Consider the following 21565-nt stretch of genomic DNA (forward strand, 5'->3'; position numbering starts at 1 on the left):
TTTATTAAAAAATATGAACTCTACATATGAGTTTACTTTAAAAGAGGGACGAAAAGTGAAGATTGAAAATTTTATAGGGACTAAAAGTTGAAGGAAAATTTTAGATGGACTAAAACGAAAAGTTGACATATTTATAGGGACCAAAAACATATTTAACCCTTAAACTAATGTCTATCAAAAAAATACAATCTTTTTTCTTTTTTGGGTTAAATATGTTTTTGGTCCCTATAAATATGTCAACATTTCGCTTTAGTCCCTCTAAAATTTTCCTTCAACTTTTAGTCCCTATAAAATTTTCAATCACTACTTTTGGTCCCTATTTTTAATTCAATTTTTGTATTTTTTAATGAAATTGTGCAGAAATGTGTAAAATATTCTAAAAAAAATTCCTAAAAAGAATTAGAATTTTTTAACAAAACACAAATTAAATGTGAATTTTTAACCGTAAACAATATAAAAATTCATATTAAATTCATGTTTTGTTCAAAAATTCTGATTTTTTTTGGAGCGATTCTTATAATATTTTGAATTTTTCTGGAAAATTTTATTAAATAATATAAATTATACATATGAGTTTACTTTAAAAGAGGGACCAAAAGTGAAGATTGAAAATTTTATAGGGACTAAAAGTTGAAGGAAAATTTTAGAGGGACTAAAACGAAAAGTTGACATATTTATAGGGACCAAAAACATATTAACCCCTTTTTTTTTTAAGGAAAATACAATCTTTATATTCTTGATATTTTTACACGTCATCAAAATTTTATATTTGGCTTCAACCTCCTCATATTTTTTCACTTTTAAACACAAATTAAAACAATCTCACTCAATAAAACACACTACTTAATCTTTTTTAAAGAACAAACAAATTTAATATTAATCGTAATCAAAAAAAAATCCAATAATTCAAATTCTAAATATCTTAAGAGTTAAAAACAATTTTCAATCTATTATCTTTTCATCCCTAAAAAAAAACTATTATCTTTTCTCTAATTACGAAAGTTAATGATTAGTAAAAACAAAATTTTTCCCTCTCTTAATATTTTGACTCCTCAACATATATTTACTTTTTTGTGTCTTTTGTAACAAAAGATCCAATTTTATTTTTTTTTGGATAAGGCCAAGAGGACGGTTAGGCATCAGGGGGAAACTGAAGCATCCCAACTAGGTTGGCACCCAACAGAGACCCCCATCCTCTACCACCGTCCTGATACGTAATATTATTAAAAAAAGGGAAAAAATATATACAAAGAGGGGGGACTATACCAAAACCCTCCAAAGAAGAAAAGAAGAAAAAAAAAGAAAAAAAAAACAAAAAGAGACAGAAATGCCTAAGGAAAACGGTAATTGGGCATACCATTTCTATCCCTAGCAAAATCAACCGCCAAGGTAGGAGGCATGGAATCAAACCAAACAGTGCTTGTCAGAGAATGACCAATAAAAGCAAGCTTATCAGCACAACAATTTCCTTCACGAAAGATATGAGAACAAAGAACAGTCATACCGTGTTGCAAACAATTATGCCACCGGTTACGAAGAGAAATAGGAATAACATTGGGGTTCTTGAAGGCATGCACCGCACTAGAAGAATCACATTCAATCCACAAACGAGACCAATGATTACTAACAGCAAACTCCATAGCTAAAATCAAACCCAAAAGTTCCGCTTCAAGAACAGACACTTGTCCGACATTACTAGCAAAACAGCCCAAAAAAGTTCCTCTAAAATCAAGAAATAAGCCACCGCAAGAAGCATTAAGTCCAATGACTGAGCCATCCGTGTTTACCTTAACCCATGTTATGGTGGGAGGTTTCCAAACGACCGATATAATGTCCTTGAAACGACGGTAAGAAGGAGGAATCAAAAAATTATTTAGAACATCAACATCAGATGATAAACAGTTACCGTTAGAGTGCATTCCCGACAGAGCAACAAAAGAAGAGATCCTTGCAATTGTCGCATGAAGGGAGGGAGGGAGGGACAGAACTGAAGCGCAAGGCATTCCTAGACAACTGGATGCAATACACCGAATGCACAATCGCAGCCACATAAACATCCTTAACTTGAGAGGAACAACAAGTAGGAATAGAATTCAATAAAGACAGAACCGAGTCCAAGGAAAGAGTTCGATTCAGCTTCAGCCCAATGCAATGCCAAACAGCCCGCGCAAACTCACAAGAAAGAAATAAATGAGAAGTTTCAGCTTGCTTGTAACACAGACCGCATATGGAAACCAATGTACACCCACACCTTTGCAAATTCTTGTCCGTGGGGAGCTTAGATAACAACAGCCTCCAAAACACAAACAAGTGGGACGGAGGAATACAAGCACGCTAAATAATGGTGGCCCAGTCAAGTCTGTCCGGAGAAGGATGAAGAAATTGAAAAGCCAACTTAGCAATAAGAATGCCATCTGAAGCATGTTTCCAAACCCTCGTATCCATTAAAGGCGTAACTGGGAGAGTTATTTTGAGAATACTTTATGCCACTGTCGGATAGTTCAAGAGCGACGGAAGGATCTGCCATCTGCCATTATCAATAACCGAGTGAAGCATGGTCTTGAGAGGAGGATACATGCTCGGCGGGGGATTAAGAATAGAAACCAAAGATGCTCCCATCCAATTATCCAACCAGAGATTAATATTTTCACCATTACCAATAATCCAAACCGAGTTCTCTAACACCGTCGACAAGTACTCCTTAACACCGGGCCAAATCGAGGATTTAAAATAACGGCGGCGAGGGAGACCATAGGAAAGAAACCGCTACTGGAAGAGGAGAGAACACTGAGAATCTTGAGTAAACAGTTTCCAACTCAAATGCAAAAGCAGAGAAGCATTAATATCTCGAGTTGATTTGAGATCAAGACCACCTGCTTCAAACGGACGACAACCGTTCTTCCAAGAAACCGTACAAATTTTAGGAGTGTAAATGTCACCACTCCAAACAAATTTTTTTATCCATCTATCAAGCATATGCAACAAACGAGCTGGCCAACGGTAAATATGAAAAGAGTAAACCAACATACCGTGCACAATTGACTTCACAAGTTGGACACGACCCATAATAGACAAAAGAACACCTTTCCAAGTAGCAAGCTTCACCTTAATGCGGTCAACAATTGGTTGGAAATAAATGCACATAGGCTTACCTTGAAAGATGGGGCAGCCTAAGTATTGGAATGGCAAGGTACCAACCGAGAAACCCGATAACTGAGCCAACATATTTCTCCGTGTAATAGACATAGCACCAGTATATAATTTACTTTTTTCGAAATTAACAAATTGACCTGAAGCTTCAGAATAGGCTTGAAAAACTCGTAAAAGACAACGAATATTCTTTTTTGAAACCACACAACAAATAAAGACATCATCCGCATATAGAATATGAGTTGGCAGTGACATACCCCTACAATACGACATAGGCTGCAAGCAATTAGATATTCTTTCCAACTCAAGAGCCTTATTGAGCACCTCCTCCGCAAGACAAAAAAGAAGAGGGGAAAGAGGATCCCCCTGTCTCACTCCCCGCTGACATGGAAAGTAACCCACCGCATTACCATTAAACAACACAGATAAATGAGCTGATCGAAGAATTTCCTTAATCCATCTACAAAATAGTTGGGAAAAACCAAACAACTTCAGGACCTCCAATAAAATATTCCAATCAAGCGTATCAAAGGCCTTTCGAATATCCACCTTAATAGCAATGTTACCACCATATTGCTTCCTGGATAATAAATTAATTGCCTCAGATGCCAAAAGGACACAATCAGAAATATTACGGTCTCTAACAAAACCTCGTTGATGAGGGGAAATAATTTTCATATAAATAGCAGCCACCCTCTCAGTTAAAATTTTTGTTACAATTTTAAACTGAAAATTCGCCAACGCTATAGGACGGAAATCCCCCATGGAAGATGCCCCTGGAATTTTAGGAATCAGAACTAAGATATTAGCATTCAAATTTGGAATAAGAACCCCTGTATAGAAAAATTCTTGGACCGAGCGCACCACATCCTCCGCCACAATATCCCAAAAAAATTGATAAAAATGAGCCCTAAATCCATCAAGACCAGGGGCGCTGTCAGCATTCAAATCAAACACCGCCTTTTTAATCTCATCAATCAACGGCATAGCAATTAAGTTAGCGTTTTCCTCATCTGAGACTAAAACCGGAACAACCTTCGCAGCCAAATCATTAGTAATACAATTATTGGTACTACCAAAAATGTTTTGAAAATAACCCACCACGTGTGCTTCCATCGCGGTAGGATCAGTAATGCGATCGTTTCCATTCATAAGCAAAGTGATAGGTTTAGCAGATGATTTAATGCGAGCCATTCTATAGAAATAAGTTGTGTTCCTGTCCCCAAAGATAAAATTCTGATTCCTAGCCTTCTCACGCCAAAACTGGTCTTGACAGTTCATAGCTTTGGTCAAGGTTAGTTGAGCTTGCAACTCTTGACCATGCAACTCCGTATTCAGCCCCTCTTCATCAATCAAAGTCTGAATACGATCAACCTCATCAGCCGCTAGCTTTACTTGCCTTTGAACATCTCCAAAAACAGACTTATTCCAAACCCGGAATGCATCCTTTACTCTCAACAATTTTTTCTGTAAACGATGCATACCTGAACCAACCACCTCTTTTTTCCAAATATTCAGTAATAGAGGTCGACATTCAGCATGAGTGGTCCAAGTTTTAAAGAATTTAAAGGAAGCAGTCTTACGAATAAAAGCAATATCAGAATGCACCAACAGAGGATGATGATCTGACTGAGTTCTCACCAAAGCTGTACAAGAAGTAACTCTCCAAAAATCTGTCTAAGCTTCATTACATATAGCACGGTCAATATGAAGAAAAACAGAATCCGAGTCTAACCTTCCATTATTCCAAGTAAATTGCACACCATTTGTATTCAAATGCAGCAAGAGATTAGCATTAGACCAAGTAAGAAAATCAGTGCAAGAAATAGAAGGAGGAAGAAGACGACCTCTTTTTTCATGAGCACCTAACACCGCATTAAAATCCCCCAAAAAAATCCACGGAGCGGTATAAATATTCTGAAGAGTAGTCAAGTCTGCCCATAATTGTCTTCGTAATAAATAAGATGTACTAGCATAGACACCGGCAATATAGACTTTAGTCCCGTTACAAATATGCTCCAACACCAGACACTGAGATGATGCAAAAATAACTTAAAAAATACAATCAACCCCCAAACTGCCCAAAGATTAGGAATCAAAGGGTCTCTTATATTTACACAATACTGAGTAACATTAATACTTCTCCAATACCAATTAGGAATAGAATTATAAGTCACCATAGGTTCAGCAATAAAAATCAAGGAAGGTCTATTCAGGCGGCACATGTCAGACAAAGCGATTCGGGAATCATTATTGCCAATTCCCTGAATGTTCCAAAAAATAATATTCATTTAAAAGGCGGAAGGGAACCCAATGAACGGGTTTGATAGGACGCTTTAGAATTCTTGGCCCCTTTCTTTTTCTGTGCTTTTGAAATAACCGGTATATAAGGTGTTTCAGTCTCCACAGCCTTAGCCAACCAGTTATTCATAAAGTCGACTTCTTTCTGTAACTTTGTATTAACAGGCGCGTTAGATGCCGCCACTATACTACTGACATCTAAAGATTTTTCTGTTACCGGGGACAAAACTGTGTCATGATCAGCCCCAAGCTCTATTCTTCCTACCTCTTCTGGCATATGCATATAATTCAAGGTAAAAGAGTTGTGTGGAACCTGTACCGTAATTTCTTTTTGCGGAAGAGGTGCTGCTTGCATCAAACTAATATTATCCTCATTATTACTGTGATCTTCAGCCTCATTGTGTTGTAAGGTGGCCTCCAAAGCTACAAATTCCTCAGTGGAATGGATATCCTGATGAGTCCCTGCCTGATCACTAGTGGGCTGTTGTTGAGAAGTATCGAAAGTTTGCAAATTTTCCTCCTCTGAAGGGACATGTTGCGGACTAGAATGCTGAATAGGAAGAGTTTCCGCTGCAGGATTTGAAGTGGGCTGTCGTTGTGTCTCCAAATTATCTAGCTTCTTAGAGACAGGTGGCGGACTTGAATGCTGAATCGGTAAAGCTTCCTCTGTAGCAGCTGGCCGAGAGACAGGTTGTTGGAAGGCTGCAGATGAGCCTATACCTGAAGGGTTGTCCTTAAGAGGAACCCATTCAATCCTCTGAGTTGGCATTTGCTTCGTTCCCTGAGCAACTTTTTCCTTCTCTGTATTATTTTTTTTTCTTTCCGGGGGTGAATCCACCGACAAACTGAAACATGATGCCCTATGTTTTGGCAATGGGTACAAAAATCCGGCATACGCTCATAAACCACCTCAACAGGAAAAGCAAATCCCTCTCTTTCGACAACAATTTCATAGAAAATCTTGCGAGTAAAATCCATGTCGACAAGTATGCGTGCATAATGGCCAAAAAGACGCTTGGACATCGCATTATCAATAAGGAGCGGAGTACCAATCGCACTAGCAATCTCACGAAGAGTCCTATCCATCCAATACTCTTGAGGTAAAGCCATCAAACGGATCCAAACTTGGGCATGTGTGTTACGTTGTGTGTGCAAATTAAAATCTTTGGACCATTCAAATAACCGTAACAAACCAGGTTTCAAATTTACCGTTCCCATCGCCCAAACTGATCGTAAATCATCCTCGGAGGCAAAATAAAATTCATAATAACCCCAACCTAGAGAGAGCTGGGACCACGCATGTAACGCCCCATTTTTATTCTATTATTTTTAATAGATGTGTGAATATTTTTATATGACTTTAATTGTTAAATATATGATTTTATGTGAAATATGTGTTTTGTGTGATTTTATGTGATATATGATGTGATGTTATTTTATTATATGATTTAGGGAATTGTATATTATTTAAATGAATATGGCTTTATTATTTGTGGAAATATTAGGAGAAATAAAAATAGGAATAAAATATTAATATTTTGGTTAATGGGAGTTAATTAGTAATTATGTGAAATTAAGGGAGTTGGGTGAGAAAAGAAAAGAGTTATATTTTTGGGAGTAAAAGAAAGAAACGTGAGAACAGAAACATTTTCACGTACAATTGGGAAAAACTGGTTTTGGAGAGAAAGAGGAGAAGAACCAAGAAAAAGCTAGGAGAAGAACTAGGAAGAGAGAATCCAACCGTTTTTGCTGTAGAATTTGTTGAGATAAGGTAAGGGTGGGATTCCTTTCAATAATCTTGATATATAATTTGAAAATTGATGAATTTGTTGTTCTTGGTTTTTAGGGTTTGAGAAGTTATGTTAGATGATGAATTATGTTGTTGAATTGCATAATTGTATGTTGTTTTGCTCCCTATGTTGTATACTAAACCTGTAAACATGTTTGTAAACCAATTTGGGTGGTTAAGGGATCAAAGCTAGGATTTTTGGGGTGAAACTATGTTGAAATCGCAATTTTTCTGAAACCTGAAGCAGGACGCGAAAGCGTCGCATTAGCGTCCAGAAAGCGTCCACACCTTGTAGCTGCCCAGAAATTTTTGTGGAGGACGCGAAAGCGTCCTACCAAATTGTTGAGGACGTGAAAGCGTCCCATTAGCGTGCAGAAAGCGTCCTCATCCTGAGTTACGACATTTTGGACGCGAAAGCGTGCTTCGCTCGCGAAAGCGTCCTACCCCTTTTTGTAGAGGACGCGAAAGCGTCCTCCTGTCGCGAAAGCGTCCCTGGTCTTGTACGACCATTTTCTGAATTTTGTTTAGAGCGCTAGGGGTCTATTCTAATTATTTTAATAGGTTCCCTTGATTTACATGTTTATGAAGTGAATATATTATTATCGAAGGTTGTACTATATGAAATGTATGTGTAAGCACTTTTGTATAATAAAAGTTGTTGTTCCATTGTCGAAGTTGTTGTATCGTCTAATGTCGAAGTTGGGGAGTGTGTCATAATTGTTTTAGGCACATACGTTGTTGTCGTTGTTGTTGTCGTTGTTGAAGTTGTATGTTGATATACACAAGTTGAGTCCATTTGCATACTCACATCTGTTGAGGGCTTATGCCCTGGAATGTTCATCATTCACCCGTTGGGGGCTCATGCCCTGGAATGTTTATCATTCACTTGTTGGGGGCTTATGCCCTGGAATGCTTAGCATTCAACGCGCGTAGATTGGTACCACCTGCATGATGCATTAGTTGTTGTTGTCGTAGCATTGTTGAGTTGTTGTTGTCGTTGTGGCATTGTCGAGTTGTTGTCGTTGCCGCATTTTCGAGTTGTCGGTGTCGTTGTGGATAACGTTGTTGTTGTTGTTGTTGCTGTACTTTTGTTGCTGAAAATAATTATGTTGTTGCTTATGTATTTATTTATATACTTTATTAATGATGCATGTTGTGATATGTTGTTGTTTTCATTAATTCGATGAATTATATATTATTATTATGGGATAAGTTTCTCACCCCTTCTGCTTGAAAATGTTGCCCTTCGTATGGGTAACTTGCAGGTAAAGATGGCGTGTAGGTTTGGTCGGCTCAAGTGTCTAGGGCTCTGATACATAGTAGGATGGGGAATCGTCGCGAATGTCTTCTCATTTCGTTTATGTATCACAAATTTTGGAAAAGACTTGTTATTGGAGTTTATCGTTGTTGAAAATAAAGTTGAATTATGTTGAGGCCTTTGTGCCAAGATTTTCATTGATGTTGAATTTGGTTGAAACTATATTTTTAAAGAATTATTCCGCTGCAGTTTATTAAGATATTCTAAACGTTGATTTTAAATAAATAGATATTTCCTATTTATGAAATTTTGATTAGCAGTGTGACACTCCGTTGTGTGGTTACTCTGATTAAATTAACTAATATTACGTTGTTGGCAGAATGGGGTGTTACAATTGGTATCAGAGCAGGTCGGTCCGTCCGGCCAATTAGTAGAGTCGTGTCGAGCCATGTAGAGTTGTTTGACAATTTATATTGTCTTAGTTGTGCTGATTTTTGTTGTTATGTAGAGTAGAGACCTGGAGGCTGTGAATATTATCTGTTACAAGAGAAATAGAATGGCTGGAAGAAATGATGCTGCGGTGGCTGATGCATTGGAAGCTGTGGCCCAAGCTATATGACAACAACAGAATGTTGGTGCTGGTGTTAATGCTGATGTAAGAATGTTGGAGGCCTTTCTGAGGAATCATCCTCCTACTTTCAAAGGAAGGTACGACCCTGATGGAGCACAGACATGGCTCAAAGAGGTTGAAAGAGTTTTCAGGGTTATGCAATGCACTGACGACCAGAAGGTGCGTTTTGGTACGCACATGCTAGCTGAGGAAGTTGATGACTGGTGGGTGAGTCTCTTACCTGAATTAGAGCAAGGTGATGCAGTTGTGACTTGGGCTGTGTTTAGGAGAGAGTTCCTAAACAGATATTTCCCTGAGGATGTTCGCGGAAGAAAAGAGATTGAGTTCCTTGAGCTGAAGCAAGGAAACATGTCGGTGACAGAGTATGCAGCCAAGTTTGTGGAGCTGGCTCAGTTCTATCCACACTATACTGGAGACAATGTTGAATTTTCTAAGTGCATAAAGTTTGAGAATGGTCTGCGTGCTGATATTAACCGGGCCATTGGTTACCAACAGATCCGTGACTTTTCTGCTTTGGTGAGCAGATGCAGAATCTATGAAGATGATACGAAAGCTCACTACAAGGTGATGAGTGACCGTAGGGGTAAAGGACAACGGAGTCGTCCGAAGCCTTACAGTGCCCCTGCTGACAAGGGCAAACAGAGGATGCCTGAGGAAAGGAGACCCAAAGGAAGAAATGTTCAGGCTGAGATAGTTTGTTACAAGTGTGGTGAGAAAGGCCACAAGAGTAATGCATGTACTCAACAGGATGAGAAGAAGTGTTACCGTTGTGGCAAGAAAGGGCATACGATGGCTGAGTGCAAGCGTGGTGACATGGTTTGCTTCAATTGTGATGAAGAGGGTCATCTTAGTTCTCAGTGTAAGAATCCTAAGAAGACTCAGACTAGTGGAAAAGTGTTTGCATTGGCCGGTACACAAACGGCTAATGAAGATCGACTTATCACAGGTACTTGTTTCTTTAATGGTACTCCTTTAATTGCTATTATTGATACTGGTGCTACACATTGTTTCATTGCTGTTGATTGTGCAAATAAGTTGGTTTTAGTTATGTCAAGTATGCATGTGGAAATGATTGTTGAAACTCCAGCTAAGGGTTCAGTAACCACTTCTTTTGTTTGTCAGAGTTGTCCTATATCCATGTATGATAGGGATTTTTGAAGTTGATCTTGTATGTTTGCCGTTGACGGGTATGGATGTGATTCTTGGTATGAACTGGTTAGAATACAACCACGTGCATATTAATTGTTTTAGAAAGACGGTGTACTTTTCTTCTACTGAAGAAGAGAGTGGAGCAGAATTTTTATCTACCAAGCAGCTGAAGCGATTAGAGCATGATGGAAACTTAATGTTTTCCTTGATGGCGTATTTGTCTGTATAGAGTCAGTCGATAATTGATAGATTGCCCGTTGTGAATGAATTTCCTGAAGTGTTTCCTGATGAGATTCCAGATGTACCACCAGAGAGGGAGGTTGAATTTTCGATCGATCTTATGCCGGGTACGAAGCCTGTGTCGATGGCTCATTACCGTATGTCAGCAGTTGAGTTAGCAGAGTTGAAGAAACAGTTAGAAGACTTGCTTGATAAGAAGTTTATAAGACCAAGTGTGTCACCTTGGGGAGCACCTGTGTTGCTAGTTAAGAAGAAGGATGGTAGCATGAGATTGTGCATAGATTACCGTCAGCTGAATAAAGTGACGATAAAGAATAGGTATCCACTTCCGAGAATTGACGACTTGATGGATCAATTAGTGGGTGCTCGCATGTTTAGTAAAATTGATTTGAGGTCAGGTTACCATCAGATTAAGGTGAAGGATGAAGATATGCAGAAGACGGCCTTTAGGACACGGTATGGACACTATGAATATAAAGTGATGCCTTTCGGTGTTACTAATGCGCCGGGTGTGTTCATGGAGTATATGAACAGAATTTTTCATGCTTTTCTGGATAAGTTTGTTGTTGTATTTATTGATGATATCTTGATTTATTCTAAGACTGAAGAAGAGCATGCAGAACATTTGAAGATTGTCTTACAGGTGCTGAAAGAAAAGAAGTTGTATGCAAAACTGTCAAAGTGCGAGTTCTGGTTAAGTGAAGTAAGTTTCCTTGGCCATATTATTTCTGGTAGTGGTATTGCTGTAGACCCGTCGAAGGTTGAAGCGGTATCACAGTGGGAGACTCCTCAGTCAGTTACGGAGATTAGAAGTTTTCTTGGTTTGGCTGGTTATTACAGAAGATTTATCGAAGGATTTTCGAAGTTGGCACTTCCATTGACTCAGTTGACCTGTAAAGGTAAAGCTTTTGTGTGGGATGCTCAGTGTGAGAATAACTTCAATGAGTTGAAGCGAAGATTGACGACGGCTCCAATTTTGATTTTGCCAGAGCCAGATAAACCTTTTGTGGTATATTGTGATGCGTCTAAGTTGGGCTTAGGTGGTGTGCTTATGCAAGATGGCAAGGTAGTAGCTTATGCTTCGAGACAGTTAAGAATACATGAGAAGAACTATCCTACACATGATTTAGAGTTGGCTGCTGTGGTTTTTGTGTTGAAAATTTGGAGACACTATTTGTACGGTTCCAGATTTGAAGTGTTTAGTGATCATAAAAGTCTGAAATATTTATTTGATCAAAAGGAGTTGAATATGAGACAGAGAAGGTGGCTGGAGTTGTTGAAAGATTATGATTTTGGCTTGAATTACCATCCGGGTAAAGCTAATGTGGTTGCAGATGCCTTGAGTAGGAAAACGTTGCACATGTCGGCTATGATGGTGAAAGAATTTGAATTGTTGGAACAGTTTAGAGACTTAAGTCTTGTTGTGAATTGGCACCTCAGAGTGTCCAGTTGGGTATGTTGAAAATTAATAATGATTTCTTGAAGAGTATCAAAGAGGCCCAGGAAGCTGATATGAAATTTGTAGACTTGATGGCTGCTAGTAATCAGAATGCAGATGGTGATTTTCAGGTTGATGATCAAGGAGTGTTGAGATTCCGAGGCAGGATTTGTATCCCTGATAATAATGAATTGAAAAAGTTGATTTTAGAAGAAAGTCACAGAAGTAGCTTGAGTATCCATCCGGGAGCTACAAAGATGTACCATGACTTGAAGAAACTGTTTTGGTGGTCTGGGTTGAAGCGTGATGTCGCACAATTTGTTTATGCGTGTTTGACTTGTCAGAAATCGAAAGTTGAACATCAGAAGCCTGCTGGTTTGTTGACGCCTTTAGATGTGCCGGAATGGAAATGGGATAGCATCTCCATGGACTTTGTGACGAGTTTACCAAACACTCAAAGAGGGCATGATGCCATTTGGGTTGTTATCGATAGATTGACGAAGTCAACACATTTTATTCCTATTAACATCACCTATTCAGTAGCTCAGTTGGCGGAGATTTATATTCATAATATTGTGAAGTTGCATGGTGTCCCGTCGAGTATTGTGTCGGATAGAGATCCGAGGTTCACTTCGAGATTTTGGAAAAGCTTGCAAGAAGCTTTGGGCTCTCAGTTGAAGTTGAGTTCAGCGTATCATCCGCAAACAGATGGTCAGTCAGAAAGAACGATTCAATCATTAGAAGATTTGTTGACGGTGTGTGTACTTGAGCAAGGTGGAGCTTGGGACAGTCACCTACCATTGATAGAGTTCACGTACAACAATAGTTACCATTCGAGTATTGGTATGGCACCTTTCGAAGCTTTATATGGTCGAAAGTGTAGAACTCCTCTATGTTGGTTTGAGTCGGGTGAAAGTGTTGTGTTGGGACCTGAAATAGTTCAGCAGACTACGGAGAAGGTCAAGATGATAAGAGAGCATATGAAAGCGTCGCAGAGTCGACAGAAGAGTTACCATGACAAGCGTAGGAAGGACCTTGAGTTTCAAGAGGGCGATCATGTGTTCTTGCGAGTCACTCCTATGACCGGTGTGGGTCGTGCATTGAAGTTCAAGAAGTTGAATCCGAAGTTTATTGGTCCTTATCAAATATCTGAAAGAATTGGCACGGTGGCTTATAGAGTTGGTTTGCCACCACATCTTTCGAACTTGCATGATGTGTTTCATGTGTCGCAACTTCGGAAGTATGTAGCAGATCCTTCACATGTTATTCCTAGAGATGATGTGCAAGTTAGAGACAACCTTACGATGGAGACTTTACCTATGAGGATTGATGATCGCAAGGTGAAGACGTTGAGAGGCAAGGAAATACCTCTAGTGAGGGTTGTTTGGGGAGGAGCAACTGGTGAAAGTCTTACTTGGGAGTTGGAGAGTAAGATGCAGGAGTCATATCCTGAGTTATTTTCTTGAGGTAATATTTCGAGGACGAAATTCTCTAAGTTGGGGAGAGTTGTAACGCCCCATTTTTATTCTATTATTTTTAATAGATGTGTGAATATTTTTATATGACTTTAATTGTTAAATATATGATTTTATGTGAAATATGTGTTTTGTGTGATTTTATGTGATATATGATGTGATGCTATTTTATTATATGATTTAGGGAATTGTATATTATTTAAATGAATATGGCTTTATTATTTGTGGAAATATTAGGAGAAATAAAAATAGGAGTAAAATATTAATATTTTGGTTAATGGGAGTTAATTAGTAATTATGTGAAATTAAGGGAGTTGGGTGAGAAAAGAAAAGAGTTATATTTTTGGGAGTAAAAGAAAGAAACGTGAGAACAGAAACATTTTCACGTACAATTGGGAAAAACTGGTTTTGGAGAGAAAGAGGAGAAGAACCAAGAAAAAGCTAGGAGAAGAGCTAGGAAGAGAGAATCCAACCGTTTTTGCTGTAGAATTTGTTGAGATAAGGTAAGGGTGGGATTCCTTTCAATAATCTTGATATATAATTTGAAAATTGATGAATTTGTTGTTCTTGGTTTTTAGGGTTTGAGAAGTTATGTTAGATGATGAATTATGTTGTTGAATTGCATAATTGTATGTTGTTTTGCTCCCTATGTTGTATACTAAACCTGTAAACATGTTTGTAAACCAATTTGGGTGGTTAAGGGATCAAAGCTAGGATTTTTGGGGTGAAACTATGTTGAAATCGCAATTTTTCTGAAACCTGAAGCAGGACGCGAAAGCGTCGCATTAGCGTCCAGAAAGCGTCCACACCTTGTAGCTGTTCAGAAATTTTTGTGGAGGACACGAAAGCGTCCTTTTGACGCGAAAGCGTCCTACCAAATTGTTGAGGACGCGAAAGCGTCCCATTAGCGTGCAGAAAGCGTCCTCATCCTGAGTTACGACATTTTGGACGCGAAAGCGTGCTTCGCTCGCGAAAGCGTCCTACCCCTTTTTGTAGAGGACGCGAAAGTGTCCTCCTGTCGCGAAAGCGTCCCTGGTCCTGTACGGCCATTTTCTGAATTTTGTTTAGAGCGCTAGGGGTCTATTCTAATTATTTTAATAGGTTCCCTTGATTTACATGTTTATGAAGTGAATATATTATTATCGAAGGTTGTACTATATGAAATGTATGTGTAAGCATTTTTGTATAATAAAAGTTGTTGTTCCATTGTCGAAGTTGTTGTATCGTCTAATGTCGAAGTTGGGGAGTGTGTCATAATTGTTTTAGGCACATACGTTGTTGTCGTCGTTGTTGTTGTCGTTGTTGAAGTTGTATGTTGATATACACAAGTTGAGTCCATTTGCATACTCACATCTGTTGGGGGCTTATGCCCTGGAATGTTCATCATTCACCCGTTGGGGGCTCATGCCCTGGAATGTTTATCATTCACTTGTTGGGGGCTTATGCCCTGGGATGCTTTAACCATCCAATTTGTTGGGGGCTTATGCCCTGGAATGCTTAGCATTCAACGCGCGTAGATTGGTACCACCTGCATGATGCATTAGTTGTTGTTGTCGTAGCATTGTTGAGTTGTTGTCGTTGTGGCATTGTCGAGTTGTTGTCGTTGCCGCATTTTCGAGTTGTCAGTGTCGTTGTGGATAACGTTGTTGTTGTTGTTGCTGCTGTACTTTTGTTGCTGAAAATAATTATGTTGTTGCTTATGTATTTATTTATATACTTTATTAATGATGCATGTTGTGATATGTTGTTGTTTTCATTAATTCGATGAATTATATATTATTATTATTGGATAAGTTTCTCACCCCTTCTGATTGAAAATGTTGCCCTTCGTATGGGTAACTTGCAGGTAATGATGGCGTGTAGGTTTGGTCGGCTCAAGTGTCTAGGGCTCTGATACATAGTAGGATGGGGAATCGTCGCGAATGTCTTCTCATTTCTTTTATGTATCACATATTTTGGAAAAGACTTGTTATTGGAGTTTATCGTTGTTGAAAATAAAGTTGAATTATGTTAAGGCCTTTGTGCCAAGATTTTCATTGATGTTGAATTTGGTTGAAACTATATTTTTAAAGAATTATTCCGCTGCAGTTTATTAAGATATTCTAAACGTTGATTTTAAATAAATAGATATTTCCTGTTTATGAAATTTTGATTAGCAGTGTGACACTCCGTTGTGTGGTTACTCTGATTAAATTAACTAATATTACGTTGTTGGGAGAAAGGGGTGTTACAACGCGCCTGAAGTCTTCCAAAGCTTCTGAAGTTTCAGCTCAATATCCCTTTTTGCGTACGGTTTGTCGCCCTTGTTGAGAACCAGCCGACCTCGCAAGTTTCGCTTACAAAAAGCCATGCCTTTCTCATACATTCCCTGCAAAATTTTGATACCAAGGGACTCCCCTCGAATGGATGGCTGAGGTAGATCATCATTAGATGACGTTGGTGTCGATGCTGACACAATCTGAGCAAAAGAAGCTGCAACATGTGGAGTGGAGCGCACCGTCGCAGCAGCAGGAGTGGCCAACGGGGGAAACTCAGCCTGCCGGTCAAAAGGCATGGCAACGACTGAGTCCAGAGAAGAACTATCAGTAGGTTTCAACTATTTAGAGATAAACGTGAATCAATCTTTGTAATACCCTAGGGCATTAGCGCGACTGCGTTTCCCCAATTCTGTTGAACCCTATAGACAACTCGTAGAAGGAATTAGGAAGGGCAACAATGGTGGAGATCGAACAGAAACCCTAGCAGAACCCACAAAAGATCCAATTTAACTGACAAAGAAAATAACTTTAAAAAATTGATGTGATTTTTTAACAAAAAATTCCTTTTATATTGATGTATCTAAACAAACTAAATTATTTTAAAAAATGATTTTATTACGATATACAAACTCAAAATTGATTATGATTTTTTAAAATTTTAAAAAATCACTAAATTATTGAATTTCAATATTATTTGTATTTTAATTTGTAACAAACAAGCCTTACGGGGTTTGCTATAACTTTCAAAAAAATTTTTTAAAGAATATTGTACTTGTTTGTTATAATTTTTAAAAAAACAAGGTTCAACAAAAAAATCCAAAAGTGTCATTAATTGAAAAGAGATTATAGTAATTTTGAAAAAATATATGAGAGGGAGAGAATACGTATAAAGAAAATGAAGATAATTTTTTAACAAAAAATCCATTTTATATAGTTGTATTCAAACAAATATTTTTTCAACGAAGTGATTCTTATTACAATAAACAAACACAAAATTGATAATACTTTTTCAAAAAATTTCTAAAAAAAAATAATCTCAATTGATTATCAAAATATATTTTTATTCTATTAAAAGCAAACCATGTATTCAATTTCCATCTATTAAAAATAAGTTTTATGATTGTACTTATAAAAAAAGTTTGGCTTAATTGCACTTTTGCCCCCTATATTTTGCCAATTGTGCGATTTTGCACCCCATTGTTTCAAATGAGTGATTTTACACCCTATATTTTGCCAATTGTGCGATTTTGCACCCCATTGTTTCAAACGAGCGATTTTGCACCCCATAGTTTTCCCCCTTTCTGATTTTGCACCCAAAAAAATCATAAAAATATTCAGTTTTTTTCCAAAAAATTTAAAAAATCGAAAAAAAATTTAAAAAATCATAAAATATAATCAGATTTTTTTTTAAAATTCTAGAATTTAATTTTCAAAATACAAAAAAAGTAAATTTTCAAAATTTTAAAAAAAGGTCAGATTTTTTTAAAAAAATTCTGGAAAAAATTTTAATTTTTAAAAATCTGGATACAAATTTACAAGGTCAGATTTTTTTATTTTTTTAAAATTTACTTTTTTGTATCCAGATTTTTAAAAGGTCAAATTTTTTTCCAAATTTACAAATATACAAAATTTACTTTTTAAAAATCCAGATTTTTTTTTTTTTGAAAATTAAATTTTAAAAAAATCTGACCTTTTTTTTAAAATTTGTATCCAGATTTTTAAAAATTAATTTTTTTTTCAGAATTTTTTTAAAAAAATCTGTCCTTTTTTTAAAATTTGTATCCAGATTTTTAAAGATTAAATTTTTTTCCAGATTTTTTTTTAAAAAATCTGACCTTTTTTTTTGAAATCTGGATATAAGATTTTTTTTCTGATTTTAAAAACAATTACTATATTTTCTGATTTTTTTTTCTAATTTTTTAAATTTTTTGGAAAAAAAACTGAATATTTTTATGATTTTTTGGGGTGCAAAATCGCTCGTTTGAAACAATGGGGTGCAAAATCGCACAATTGGCAAAATATAGGGTGCAAAATCGCTCGTTTGAAAAAATGGGGTGCAAAATCGCACAATTGACAAAATATAGGGGGCAAAAGTGCAATTAAGCCAAAAAGTTTTATGATGTCATGTGACATTTCATCTCGCACTGAGTCTATTTGATACAATATAACTATCTTCATATGAATTTTTTTCTTTTTTAGGATGCAATAGAAGTATACCTTCCTATGCGTTTTTCATTTGTATGTAATTCAATGAAAAAATGACAACCATTTATATTTAGTCTAAAAAAAAATTCATAAATATAAATTTTAATATAAAAACATTAATAAATACATTTAACTTATCAATAAAATAACAAAATATGGTTGAGACAATTATCCTTGATACTATCAGAACACTAAAAAAAATATTTTCACTACGAAAATAAAAAAGAAAAAATATTCAATTATATCGGATTGATAATCACAAAATAACATAACTTCATTCTTAAAATTTATATATATATATATATATATATATATATATATATATATATATATATATATATATAACTTCAAGAAAGTTACAAAATATTTATTACAAGGTATATACCTACTATTCAAAAAATTACACATTTTCAAGATTGTTTCTTTTCTAAATAATTTTCCTTTGTTTTTACTATATCTTTTTTCTAGTCAAAAGAAAAATGATATTAAATAAAAAGAAATAGGTAAAGAGACTGGACCTGGCTCAGGTACAACCCAAAACGGGGATACAACATAATAAATCAGACCGAGTGGATCGACCCTAATCTGTCCTAAAAAAAATTCATTAATCACAGGCGCAACCCAGCTAACCTGTATTTGGGCGTGAAACCAGGCTAAAAAAATGAAAAGTGAATATCTGTGAAGAACAATTAATTGATCAACCATTAGCACTGTATCAAAATTCAAGTACCAACAACTCCCTGAACAAATCATGAAGCATAAAAGCTCTTTCAAACTTGAAGAAACAAAGTGTAGGCAAACAAGACACCTTGAAACCTGCAGATCACAACATATTTGAAAAAACCAAAGAAGTCAGGTCACCATGTCATATTATAGAATAATATTTTTTTTATTGTTATGTAACACCCTATTTCCCAACGATAATTATTAAATAATAAGAATATATTTAATAGTAAGGATGTTACAAAACTTGACATTATATCACAAAATAACAATAAAATGTTTTCATTTAAAATAAATCCACTAGAGAAGAAAAAAATTATTCACTGATCATATTAACAAAGTTTCCAAGATTCAACTCAAACTGCAATTAAAAATTAAATTGTAACACCCATACTAGACGTATCTAGAAAGTCTAGCACGTGCGTTGAATTTAGTACTGGATACATTAATAATTTACAACAATAAAACTTCGAATGAATATAAAAGACAACAAGGGCGTTCGTACGATGATAATACAACTTAACTTTTATAAAACATAATAAAAGCATCCTTTAAAATCCACACCATCCAGCTGCAAGTACGAACGAACACTTGTCGTATAATCCATTCGGCTACTAGCTTGCTAATCCACCTGATATCTGAAACAAATAAGGATTGGGATGAGACATAATGTCTCAGTGAGTTCCACCTAATCCTAGGCTATAGGCAACCTCAAGGGAAACCTACGGTCACCACGTGTCTACTTTACAACCTGACGGTTGATTATACGTGTGTGGGGACTTGCATGCTTAGACGGTAGTGCATACTAAGCCGTCATAATTCATCCTACTTGTTATAGGCTTACTATCATAATATGTGTCATGGCGATCAAGGGAACCTAAGACCACTATGCCAAGATACGATAACGTATCGAGGTCTTCATATCACATGTTCATGACACAATCCTAAGCCGGACGATTAGGGAAACCTAAGTACGTCATCGACATCACATTATTTACTTGTCCTAGTCATGACTTGAATTTAACATAACATACATGAGTTCATTCGTAAACATAATCATATCATACATAATCGTATCTAAGTTCATTATTCATTATGTTAGCGTTGAACAAACATTCTTATCTTGATTCATTTTACGGAAAGTCCCAGGTGGAGTAACCCCGAGTACAATCCCATCATGACCGATGTACGTACATCGGACTCCCTCAGTGTCGTGCGATCCCCTTACGGAGCCTTCCCCGTTCCCTTCATGAGAACCCCTTGAATCCATACCTTCATGGATTCCAAGAGACACGAACACCTACATTCTTACTTACTCAGTGACATGCGGGTCCCTTACGGCTTGAATCGTTCTCATAATGAGAACCCCTTGTATCCCCCTGATGTGGATATCAAGAGACATGTCACCTACACTTATTAGGTCATAGTCTTGCCGTGCATAAGTTCATTTATTTAGGTTATACCTAATCATGCTTAAAGCTTACCTCGGAACCTTGATCGATCCGATTTACGGTAAGTGTTCATACTTGTTCATTCATATCATGGTGTAAAGATAACTATATTGTCCACGACTTATGCATTGATATATCTATCTTAATCATGTGCGAAGATAACATACTTCGCTCCTAATCATTCTAGTTCTCGACTACTATGTCGAGGCTCTAGTTATTCCCGCATTAGCTATTGCTTGCTACCCGTTAAACTCATGCCATAATTCTCTTACGCCATACTTAATTATACACTACAAATACTTGTTGAATGATCAAGAGAACATTTTTAAGATCATGCCTTGGAATCATGTATTGAGGGGTTATTACTGTAAAAGAATGCTCGAAGAAGACTGGACCGAACGGAGGTGAAAGGGGCCTGAAGCGGCAAACAGGGTGCTGCCACCCTTGTTACTCGCCACTGCGAGTTCACCTACTCGCCATTGCGAGTTACTTACTCGCCACTGCGAGTTCATGGCGAGTAAACACCTCTTTCGGTGGTGTTTGCTTGCCATGGCGAGTAATTGCTCGCCGTTGCGAGTTATGACAGTCCAGACCTGCAAAAATGGTGTTTTTAACCCAAAAACCTCAATACAAAACATCCCAAGACATCTTGTGGTGCTAGAAGTCATATGGAACTTGTAAAACAACCATTAAACAAGTATTCACAAGTATAAAAATGCATGGCATGAAAAAGGATAACTTTCTACACTTAAACCCTAGAAAATTATATAGTTTTCATTGCAAGCTTAAACACATAATCCCAAGGTGGGGAACTATCTAAGGAACTCACCTATCGTGTTGTAATTGATCCCAAATCTCTCAAGCATCATCATCATCACATAACAAAACCCTAGCTTGCTTCCAAAGCTTTAAGTCATTCAAGAAACACCACCCATGCTCTAGCTCTTGCTCCAACTTTCACTAGTTGCTTCCAATATTGCATACATACCACAAACATCATCAACCCACTACTTGATTCTCTTGAAACCCTAATTCATGATCTTGACCCCAAGTTGACATTAAAGCTTAAAGACAAACTCAAGGCCCTAGCTTCTTGGTCCATGAACTATGAAGACTAAAACAACTCATGTTTCAAATTCCAACTTTGCCAAACCAAAACCCTAGTTTCATGGATGAGAGGAAAATAAAGAAATCAAACCAATTACACACTTCCTTAAGCTTAAGGGTTCATAAAAGATCTTAGATTGAAATCTTACCTTGAGAAGATGGAGTTTCAAGTAAAGTTGATGAAGAGGAGAAGAAGTAATGAAATTCCCCCAAAGTCTCTAATTGTTCTTGAAAGAGGAGGAGAAGAAATCATGATGCATGATTCATTACCAACTTAATAATCCATGAAGAGGAAGATTTGATAATTTGAGGAGATAAGGAGAGAAGAGAGAGGCCGATGGTTAGAGAGAAGAGAGAGCAAAACTCTTTTCTCTAACCTAGAAAGAGAAA

General features: G+C 36.9%; 2 protein-coding genes and 1 long non-coding RNA gene across 3 annotated transcripts; 2 read left to right on the plus strand and 1 right to left on the minus strand.

Annotated features, from left to right (window-relative positions):
• Positions 1–2766: 2766 nt before the first annotated feature.
• LOC146929039 (uncharacterized) lies at positions 2767–6561 on the minus strand. The gene is made up of 5 exons (XM_085707196.1): positions 6348–6561; positions 5531–6252; positions 5268–5414; positions 4842–5181; positions 2767–4796 (listed from the first exon to the last, which is right to left on the minus strand). Exons 1-5 carry the CDS (start codon positions 6559–6561, stop codon positions 2767–2769), a joined length of 3453 nt encoding a protein of 1150 aa, XP_085563322.1.
• Positions 6562–9306: 2745 nt separating this feature from the next.
• LOC146929040 (uncharacterized) lies at positions 9307–10287 on the plus strand. Its single transcript, XM_085707197.1, has 2 exons — positions 9307–9401; positions 9654–10287. Exons 1-2 carry the CDS (start codon positions 9307–9309, stop codon positions 10285–10287), a joined length of 729 nt encoding a protein of 242 aa, XP_085563323.1.
• A 3404-nt stretch (positions 10288–13691) lies between these two features.
• Positions 13692–15529, plus strand: LOC146929041 (uncharacterized). The gene is made up of 2 exons (XR_015005941.1): positions 13692–13934; positions 15278–15529. It is a non-coding gene; the product is annotated as an uncharacterized LOC146929041 (long non-coding RNA).
• Positions 15530–21565: the final 6036 nt, after the last annotated feature.

The sequence above is a fragment of the Medicago sativa genome, chromosome 4 (genome assembly GCF_051527215.1).
Source record: "Medicago sativa cultivar Bolivia chromosome 4, Bolivia_mono, whole genome shotgun sequence".
Classification (NCBI taxonomy): Eukaryota; Viridiplantae; Streptophyta; class Magnoliopsida; order Fabales; family Fabaceae; genus Medicago; species Medicago sativa.

What these genes read in the sequence shown, in the direction of transcription:
- LOC146929039 (XM_085707196.1), bottom strand. Translation starts at nt 6,561, where the DNA reads ATGGCTTTACCTCAAGAGTATTGGATGGATAGGACTCTTCGTGAGATT. An exon ending in TTAATGTTACTCAGTATTGT is followed by an intron (nt 5,182 to 5,267) that starts GTAAATATAAGA and finishes GCATCATCTCAG; the next exon opens with TGTCTGGTGTTGGAGCATAT. An exon ending in TCATATTGACCGTGCTATAT is followed by an intron (nt 4,797 to 4,841) that starts GTAATGAAGCTT and finishes CTTCTTGTACAG; the next exon opens with CTTTGGTGAGAACTCAGTCA.
- LOC146929040 (XM_085707197.1), top strand. Translation starts at nt 9,307, where the DNA reads ATGCTAGCTGAGGAAGTTGATGACTGGTGGGTGAGTCTCTTACCTGAA. An exon ending in TGGGCTGTGTTTAGGAGAGA is followed by an intron (nt 9,402 to 9,653) that starts GTTCCTAAACAG and finishes TTTGGTGAGCAG; the next exon opens with ATGCAGAATCTATGAAGATG.